Source organism: Micropterus salmoides, unplaced genomic scaffold, assembly GCF_014851395.1.
Source record: "Micropterus salmoides isolate LMB-PRFRI ecotype aquatic unplaced genomic scaffold, ASM1485139v1 Ms_hic_scaffold_10, whole genome shotgun sequence".
In the NCBI taxonomy this organism is placed as follows: Eukaryota; Metazoa; Chordata; class Actinopteri; order Centrarchiformes; family Centrarchidae; genus Micropterus; species Micropterus salmoides.
Window position 1 is genome coordinate 33,194,241 of NW_024040041.1, and position 10,383 is coordinate 33,204,623.

General features: G+C 38.8%; 1 protein-coding gene across 5 annotated transcripts in view; it reads right to left on the reverse strand.

Annotated features, from left to right (window-relative positions):
• The window catches only part of LOC119895441 (caskin-2-like), a 96,194-nt gene extending 88,845 nt beyond the window's left edge, over positions 1-7,349 (reverse strand). For 2 of the 5 annotated variants that reach the window (XM_038708596.1, XM_038708578.1), the window contains exons 1-2: positions 7,060-7,349; positions 868-1,296 (exon numbers count right to left, since the gene is read on the reverse strand). In XM_038708596.1, coding sequence (XP_038564524.1) covers positions 868-961 — 94 coding nt within the window. In that variant the 5' untranslated portion in view covers positions 962-1,296; positions 7,060-7,349. The remainder of the gene's footprint in view (positions 1-867; positions 1,297-7,059) is intronic. The other 3 variants (XM_038708610.1, XM_038708587.1, XM_038708604.1) reach the window with 2 other exon arrangements.
• Positions 7,350-10,383: the final 3,034 nt, after the last annotated feature.

The following is a 10,383-nucleotide window of genomic DNA, read 5'->3' on the forward strand; positions in this document are numbered from 1 at the left end:
TGTGCCATTTTTTGTACCACTGCATAAATTAAACAGTCCAAATGAGCTTTTTCCTCTGTGTTTCTCACAGGATGTGGAGAGACTATGGTGGGGGGGGGGGGTCCGGGGCCCAAGAGGGTCCGGTAAAGTAAATTACATGAGCCCGTTTACTTTTAATGGACACATGTAACATGTTTTATACTTTCTGTGAATATTAATCCAGTTAATCTTATTTCCATCCTGTACAGACGCCTTATTTTGAAAACCGGATGTTGTCGCATGTGTTTCCTCCTCGTGCTAAATTCATCCAGTCTGACCCAGTTTGATAAATAATGTTGTATGTGGTTCTCGTACGGCAATTTTGAAAAATCAGCACTTAGTGTAACGGCTACGGAGAAATCTCACAGCATGTTTTACGGAGATGAGCCTGAGAAGCAGCACATTTAAACCTGCGTCCTCTCCAGCAGCCAGCAGGGGGCGACTCCAGCAGCTGCAGAAAGAAGTGTGATTGTATAGAAGTCTATGAGAAAATGTTTCTACTTGTCAGCTGATTTATTCCCTCAGTAAACACTTTCCTGATGAGTTTATGGTCTCAGTCTCTAGTTTCAAGTCTTCTTCAACACAGCGTGATGTTCATTTAGTAAATTATGGTCCCGTTTAGAGGAAAACGGAAGCATTACAACATAAAACAATTTAAATGTGGTCACGTTAACGTTCAGCAGCTCTGCAGCGCCGGAGCTGCTGATGTGTATGAGCTGAATTGGCGGAACATAAAAACCACATGTTGGGCATCTCAAACCTGAGCCCTGATCAGGTGAACAGGTGAGCCCGGGCAGACAGACATCAGCCATGTTTCAGAATAAAAGCATCCAGTTCAGGTGCACTTACTGTTCCTGCTGGTTTTGAGTTTGGACAGCAGCTTCTGAGTGGACACCAGGTCCCCGCTCTTCACCGCCTGCAGCAGGTCCTGCTCCTTCCCCATGCTCCTCCTCCTCCTCCTCCTCCTCCTCGTGTTTGAACCAGCTTTCTTAAAAAATACCCCTCCCTCCCTCAGAGCCTCATGCTGAGCGCCGGAGACGTGGACCTGCCTCAGGTGAGACTCTCCACTTCCTCCCTCTGACGCCCAGCTGACAGCACGAGAAACTTTAAAGCGATGCTCTCCTTCCTCTGACCCGCTGAGTCGGAAAACTCCTCCGCTGCTTAACTCTTCTGCTCCGACTTTACTCCTTTTCAGTCTTTATAGGTTATATCCAGGGGGGGTTGGGGGCTGTTGGCGTGGCCGGGGGGGGGAGGACGGGGGAGGTGATGCGGTCAGAACTGAAAAGAAATGAGAAACCCAGATCAGTTCATCAGCGGCGTGTGGATGTGAAATGAAGCTGAAGGTTTCAGTTAAACAGGGAGGGTTTGGCTTCAGATCCAATAATGCGAGAAGGTCTTAAAACACATTCACACTTTCTTTCTAATTTAATGTTGTGTGCGCGAAAAGCCTGTCAAAGGAAACGCACTTTAGCTTCTGTGACATCTCAGATTTTGTGTTTTTCCCCCTGTTATATCACATTAAACTGAATCCCAGAAAGAAGAAGACGTCACCTTGGAATACTTTGTTCTATAAACCAAACGATTACTTGATATTAGGGCTGGGCAATAAAACAATAATTGCGATATAATTTTCCTCAATAACAAAATAACAAATGTTTGATTTAAATCATTTGAGTCACAAACGAATCAGCACTTAATTTTTCTATAAAGATCTTAATTTTATTGAGGAAAAGCACATTTGTTGAAAACAGATTTTATCATTAATAGTTCTGAATGTTCTGCCTCAGATTTGTGAAGTGATCCACTGTTTGGCATCAAGTGTTTGTTCTGACCAGAAAGAAAAGTTTAAAACCACCAATTAACTTTCGCTCAGGAGCCAAAAATCTGCCTATAAACCTGAAAGAAATAATGATTTGACATTTATCCTAATAATTATTGATAATTATGATATGATTTTTTTATCGTGACAACATTTTTTTGCCCTAATCGATAATCAAAAAAATAATTAGTTGCAGCCCTTTGTGAGTCTAATCAGTGTAGGTTCAACCTTATTATATAATACTTCACATTCAGGGAGGTGACGCTGTAACGATGTGCAGCACGTCCATACCGACAAAAACATTTTTAATGCAGCTGGGTTCAAGCAGGCGACCCGGTGGGCTTTAAGAGGTTTCATACATCCAGAGAACTTCTATAAAAAACAGATTGTGACCTGCGTTTATTTGTCAAAACTTGTTCCCAAACCAGGCCAGTAAACAGACATCTAATGCTGCGTTCACACTGAAAGCGAATCCAGCGTTCTGGGCGGCTTGATTACAAAGTCAACGCAAAGATGCGAATTCGCTCCGGGCGGTGCGGGGGAGGCGTTTGTCGCGACATTCGCTGATTTGCTCGAGTTCAAATTTTTCAACTTGAGCGAACTTGAAATTCAGTGGGCGCTCTGTTGCGAAAGCCTGTCAGCGTCAGAGCGTTGTTTGGAGAGGACCAGGCAGAGCGGGGGAGTGAAACGCCGCTGGCCGACGGCGAGCCGCTTAAGTACGGGGAGAGAGAGCCGGAGCAGCGCTGCAGCTTTTGGACAAAGAAACACCCGTAGTCGGTCTGGATTCTGCTCTGACAGCGACGCCGTTTACCCACCGGAGGAGCTCAGAGTAAACTACTTTTATTAAATTAGCTTTTTACTTTAGTTTTTGGGATTACAACGTTGATTTATCTTCACTCGAGCTTCTCAGCAGCTTCTGAGCACATCCGGTTCCACTGCTGTTGTTAGCGTCGGTTGTTAGCACCCAGAGCGCTGCAGGACTACGACCTCATATTTATATATAAAAAACGGACAAAACTGCACATTAGTTGGAGAAAAGAAAGCGAGGTTGACCTACTTCGTGAGTTCAGAAAACGTGTGCGTACTTTACTGTGAGCAAGTTAGCGTAGCATAGCCCTGATCGATCCAAACTCCATTCAGAAAACAAACGGTTTAAAAGTTGTTGTCCTGCTGTCTTGCTGACAGACCTGACAAAGCACAAATTCATATGTTTAACAAATCTGCGTCATATTGTAGTTATTTCGGCATCAGTTTCACCCATTTATTGCAATTAAATCACAGCAAAAATGTTTCTTTTGGGTTCATACAGCTGTAGTAATCGCAGGTTGCGTTTATTTGCTTATCGCGTTGTGCGTGTGAACACTCAGCAGTTGTTCAGCAATAAAAACCGCGCCAGGTAAGCGTTGCGAGGATTTAATTCTCGTTGTATGCGAATAGACCATAACTGGGACTCGGCTTTTAGTTGAGGTTTTAATGTTTATGCTGTCTTAAGCCTATAGTTGCTCTTAGATTGACTGATTAGTTGGATAATTGTTCTGTGAAGAACTTCAGAATATTAATAAATATTCTATATATACACACAGTATATATACGGGTGGACAAAATGGACAAAAATGTTATCACGATAAAAACATTTCATATCACTCGATATCGATAATTATCGCGATAAATTTTATTATCATCATTTCTTTTAAGTTTAAAGGCTGATTTTTGCTCCTGAATATAAATTGAAGGGTCAGACGGTTAATTGTGCGATTAAACTAAACTTTATGGTCAGAACGTGACAAACACTTGATGCCAAACACTGGATCACTTCAAATATCCAAAGCTAGAACGTAAAAAATAATTATGATAAAATATGATTAGTAACTCTCCTTTCAGTAACTTTTCCTCAACAACATAAACATCTTAATAGAAAAATTAAATGCTAATTCATTCGTGATTCTAATGAATTAAATAGTATTTAAGTATTTACTGACGATATATTGAACAGTTGTGATATTGTCAGTAAGTATATGTGTGTATTGTATATATAAACTCAATGTTAAATCTTGAATGCAACTTTGCACATCATACCTTTCAGGTTTGTGAGGAGTTGGGTTAGTTATGGAGAACTGTTACCAAATTTCTGATAACGTTTGGATTCTGCCCATCGGTTCTTAACTTTCTGCATCTTTCAGCTCCTGATTGAACTGCAGTAAACATTTTACAGTCCATAAAAGTGTCGCTCATCTGCCAGGAGCTGCTACACCGACCTAACGTCACCTCATTTGTTAACGTCAACAAAGCCTGAAGAAGAGAGGATTTAATAAGAAGGATCAGAATCGATCAAATTAAAATGATAACCAACCCAAGTGAGAAGGCAAAAAAACTCACAATAAGCGTCTCTGTCTCTAGTCTGGTGTATTTGTTCATCAACACTATCAGAAAGTGAGAAACGATCCTCAAAAAACTGAACAAAACAGAAGAATACTTTAACAGTGTTGAGGAGAAGCCAACAAACAAAACTAATATATACAAAAGGCTGAAAACTGACACAAAACACAGACTATATTAAGGAAAAATGGGAATAGGATTTAAATGTTCTAACTGAAAATACTAAATTATCTGACACGTGGGCTGGGAGTAAATAGCCAATTATGGAAGGAATATGACTTTAAAATGAAGATCAGATATTTTAATACTCTCTTTATTGTTTCCTCATATATGAAAGATCACACTATGGTGGAAAAACAGGGGACACCGCTCACATTTTTTGGGATTGACCAAAAATTTTACACTTTTGGGAGAATGTCAAAAAAAAAAATTATTACATTATTGGGAACCGGAACCGCCAGAACCGGGGTAGTTTTTGCTGGGAGCCATAGCCACAAGTTTATACAATACAAATACAGTATCTCACAAAAGTGAGTGCACCCCTCACATGTCTGTAAATATCTGAATATATCTTTTCATGTGACGACACTGAAGAAATGACTCTTTGCTACAGTGTAAAGTAGTGAGTGTGCAGCTTGTACAACAGTGTAAATCTGCTGTCCCCTCAAAATAACAAATCACACAGCCGTTAATGTCTAAACCGCTGGCAACAAAAGTGAGTACACCCCTCACATTTCTATCTCGGCCGAGTCACGGCAAGACTTCATGACTCTATAATAATCTGCTGATGACTGTTAACAGACAGAAAGATGGTGTAGCCTGAGCCCGGCACTGACGGGACTAAAGGTTCCTACCAGATAGATCAATGTAATAATATACATAGTATCTCACAAAAGTGAGGACACCCCTCACATGTCTGTAAATATCTCAATATATCTTTTCATGTGACGACACTGAAGAAATGACTCTTTGCTATAATATAAAGTAGTGAGTGTTCAGCTTGTATAACAGTGTAAATCTGCTGTCCCCTCAAAATAACACATCACACAGCCGTTAATGTCTAAACCACTGGCAACAAAATTATTCTTTTATTAATGGCAAAGACAAAGATAACGGTCAACTGTAAAGAAGCGAAACCACCAATTATAATTCAATGGGCTCTTCGTCCCAACGCTTCTGATGTGATGCTAAAACGGCCAACAAAGATTTCCGCACACCCGTCACAGGTGAGATTGAGTGTTTAACCTCCTGTGCAACCGAGAGGTCAGTTTAATTACAGCTCACCAGACCTTCAAACACAAACAGCTCACTTGCAGGTTTCCTCTGCTGTGTAAACACCGACAGGACAGAGAAGTCAACCATGTGTGTGACAGCAGGGTTTTAAGCCAAACTCCGTTGAGTTACTTCACATTTCTAAACCAGAGCAGGATGACTGATGGGTGAAACCACCTGACGTCCGTCCCCTGCGTCGGGACTCATGGACTGTCCTGCTCTGCCGCTTCCCTCGGGGGCTCTGTGACAGGATATAAGCTCGCTCCGGTCACGCATCGACTTCATTTCAACCGCAGGACAGCTCCTTAAACTCTTCCAGCCCAGTGGCCAAGCACAACTCTCACAGATAAAGGAGGGAGAAGTTGGCAGAGTTAGTTAGTTAGTCTCTGCTGCTCCAGTTTCTTGCAGATAACTGACATTACTGCTGACAGTCTCTGCAGGAATCACCCCTGCAGCACCAGGCCTCCAGAACAGTGTTGCCATATAAACAGAGAGAGGATCACAGGGTCCAGATACAAACACTGGTCTGCACCGTTTTCATGGTTACAACTTGTTTCATTACATAACCAGGCGGCCGCAGAGGAGCACGGGGCGTAAGCAGAGCTGTCATCCCCATTTACACAGATCATGTCCCCCCTTTTTTCTTCCAGCTCCCTCAGGCGTTTTTGTATTCTCACCGCATTCATGACAAGAGGAACAATGCTCGTAAAAAATTTCACTTTGACACTGCAGGGACTCCAAGTCTCAGAGAGGTGGTCCACTGTGGAACTGAATAAATCATTGCACTGCTCACAAACAAGAATCACTTGACAGTTATTTACTTTAAAGTAAAGTTTGAGTGGTGCATGAAGAAGTATTTCACCATTTTCTCTCTTGTGTGTGTTTATACACTGTTTAACTACCAACCAGACCAATAATTTGAATAGTGCAAAAAAGTTAAATCCTAATCAGCTTAATCATGTGGCCTTATATTTAGTATATAGCCTGCAGACAGGGGGGCAAAGTAAAGGAAAAGGCTGTCACCCATCTGTCGATCCTCTCATGCCAGTCTCCCTTAAACAAGTTACTAATTTTACATTTCCGTGCCCATCAACCACATAAAACACATACACAACTCGTGATTCCAGGTTTTCCCTGGCTTTCAAGGGGCCAGTCTCTAGTTCGGGAATATTTAAAGCACTTAATACGCTGTTAAACCTTTGAAAGTGGAAGTCTTGTATTAAATTACGGGCGTAGTTCAGCAACGTGAGAGTCAATTGTAACTTGAAACTGTTTTGAATTAAAGCGCTCCTTGGTGATGTCTAAGCACGCCGAATTGGAGATGTATTTCTAAAGATATGAAAAAGTCTTGGTTATTTAAATGATAAGATCGTTTTCCAATTAATCCACTCCAGATTAAAGAGATGTGAAGGGAGTTCGGCGGACCGGAGAATCGGGCATTTCGCGGCCGGAGTCCGGCAGGTAAACAGACCGGAGTGCCTTCACCGCCGACCTTTGTACCCAAGCTCGTTAACGCATATGTAAGGACAGTTTTCCCACATTTAAAACAGTAAGAAGAAAAAAATACAAGTTACCTTTTTTCAGTCAAGTATGCCAGAAACTTTTCAACCCCTGATTTTCACCAGACCACGGTGGCAGTTTGTAGGAAAAAAAAAAACTCCGATAAGCTCCTTGTGTTGATATTCCACAAAAGTGTTTTATTCCAGGAGTATTATCTTCCAAACGTGTTATATTCTGGTTGAATCTCCATTAATCGCGTAAATGATGTGTATTTTTAGGACTTTAGTACTTTGTCCGACACTTCGCTGGCGGACGCTGCTCCTGGTTTTCCCTCCTCGCCGTGAATGCCACATTCTCCCCGCTGGAGTCTCCAGAACGTGCCCACGGTGTCAAGTTACACCGAGCATAACACAGAGCTTCCGGCTAGGACCTTCAAAATAAACCCAGACGAAGCGACGCCGACTTACAAAATTAAATTGAATGTAAATTGAAATCACTTGCCTTGTGTTATATTTTTAGGAAGTGCAGTCAATAAACCTACATCTGTGGAAAAAAAAACAACACATAAACAAAACAAAATAGAAAAATATGCAGAGCCAGAATGATTCATGGATTCACAGAAATTTAATTGGCAAATATTAATTGATAATTTAATAATCCAAAAAGTTATTATTCCTTTTTGATTGTGAAATCAATTATGGCAAGCTGCTTAAACAGCTACTAGTACATATTTATTAGTTACAAGTTACTATTCCAGTTTTACTAGTAAGAATTGATTAGATACGAGTACTTCATTTTTATTACTTACTAGCAACTGTTCCATTAGTTTCTAGTAACTATTTTTTTAGTTACTAGTAACTAATTGCAGATTTTGGCCATTGAAATCTATGCAGCTCTGCAGTTCAGATATCACCTTTTCATTAGTTACTAATAACCATTTGATTTGTTACTAGTAACCATTTACATTTTACTAGTTAATGTTATTTAGATGTTTATTTTTTGGTTAGGGAACTAGTAGCTATTCCATTAATTCCTATAATGTTACTGTCAACAAGCCATTTTGCTTGTCATTAATGAGTGAGTAGTGTCAAAAACATAGTTAGTAAGAATAAACATTTTACTAGTATATTTTGAATTAGTTACTAGTATCTAAATAATAGTTACTAGTAACTAATAAACAAGTACAAGTACATTTTGTAAATAGTAACTAGTAAATTTTAAGGAATAAATGTTAGTCAATCTGAATATTTCTCATTATAGACTCTGAGACGTTATTTTGTTTCACTATTATTTAATACTTAACAAATCATTTTTAATCAATTCATCAAGATAATAATCATCAGATTAATTTCAAATAATTGTTAGTTGCAGTTCTTGACGTGATCTTAAACTAGTTTAGCTACTATAATTGTCTTGATTTTGTGACACATTTCTTAACACAAGTTTCACTTTCCAGCACCTGAAATTTTAAACTGAATGTATTTTAAAATACAGAGACTGTAAAAAGCTCTAAATGTCCACGGAGGTCTGACTGGGACAAAACATCTTGTTAAACGAATAAAACGAGAGAAATTAAATGCTGACAGTCGTGCTTTTATTTAGAGGAATCAATAAACCCTTTTCCTGTTTTGTCCCGACTCTCATTGGGTAACTTAATGAAAGATGATCGACCCTCCCACTGCATTTAATCTCCTTTCACAGACAGACATGGTGCATTTTCATATTTAAAAAAAGTCTCTCCATCCACTTCTGAATATTAACATCACCGTCAAGTTTCAAAATAAAATACAGCTTTATTAAAGCTGCATTAAAGCTTCTTTAAAAAAAAGGCCTATTTGGGGCAGAAGAACTATTTTAATCATCTCCTGTGAGACTTTACTACATTTCAGATAAAATATTGTCCCAAAAAATGTTAATGTTTACTTTTCTAAACTGAGATTCTATCCATTATTACATTATTAGTAGTTTTATATAAGCAAAGAACAAAACACTCAAATGATTAAACATTTTTTTTATTTCAAACAGTGAAAGCAAAAACTATTTACTTAACTGTAAATAAATGACATCAGTGCTGAAAACAGACAAAAAGACAAAAAACACACATTATCATAAAAAATAAACAAAATATTAATTTATATAAAAATAAGTGCGGCTGAGAATAAACAGTGAGCGTTTTTCAGATAATAAAAAAATACATTTCAAAATCCCTAAGGGAACGCTTAATCCTTCAGTCTGTCTAAAATCGCTGATTTCACCAGACACTGAACAAGGAAAACCTCTTGAAACTCAAATGGGTTAAAAAGTGGTGACATATTATATATGCAGGAGCGTTGATTCAGTGTCTCGTGCATCTCTAGGCTTTATTACAATCAGAAAACAGCACTGGTTTATTTTTATATGTAAAGCCATGAGAGGTAAACCTCCAGTTTTACCTCTGTGCCCTCTCTGTCTCAGTTCTGCTAGTTACCAGCTACGCTCCTCCAAGTGGTTGCTTTTTAATGACTATGCACCCTCGGCATGGAATAATCTGCAAAATGATCTTAAATTATAATAATAATAATAATAATAATCCTTATTTGTAGAGCACTTTTCAAAAACAAGTTACAAAGTGCTTTAACAAGTGTAAAGAATAATACAAAAAAAAACAAGATAAGAGCATGAAAAATTAATATAAAAATTATAAACGTGTACACCGATTGATAAATTTAAGAGCATCATAAAGAAGGAGACATGTGGTTGTTTGTCTTGAGAGGCCATTGTGTTTGAATAGATGTGTTTTTTGTTTTGCTTTTTTGGGGGATTTTCATGATTTTGTGTTTGTTTTAATTTTATTAATATATTTAAATTTTAACTTGCTTGTTATATTTCTCTCCGTCTCTTCTTTGTCTTGATTGGTGAAACCCAGAGTACCTGTATCAGTCTCTAGCATGCTTTTTGTGTCCTTGATTTCTTATTATGTTTGTCGTATGTTTTTCATAGTTGGGTGTCAAAATGGATCTCATTCCTCGTCCAAATCAAATCTACCTACGGGTACAAATGAACCCTTTAAGCACCATTGGTCAGCGCTTAAAGTAGATCTAGTATAAATAACAGAAAAGTCAGAGTAAGGAGGTGGTTGGTGTTTGTTTCCCGTGTGAAAAAGTCAATATTGATTCCTTTCAGTGATGTCAGTTACAGAACTTACGTTACTTAACTAACATAATTTAAGTCACATAAGTAATATTGTTATCTATATATTACCCAAACCAGGATCTTATCCTAAACTGAACCACACTGCGACGCTGTGCACCGTTAACCACTAGTTTTAATGTGAAAGTCTAAGCGGACGTTGCTTCTTTATTCTTGCTAAAGCCCTGGATATACCTGCTTTTTAACAATGCGTAGGCGTAGACAGGCGT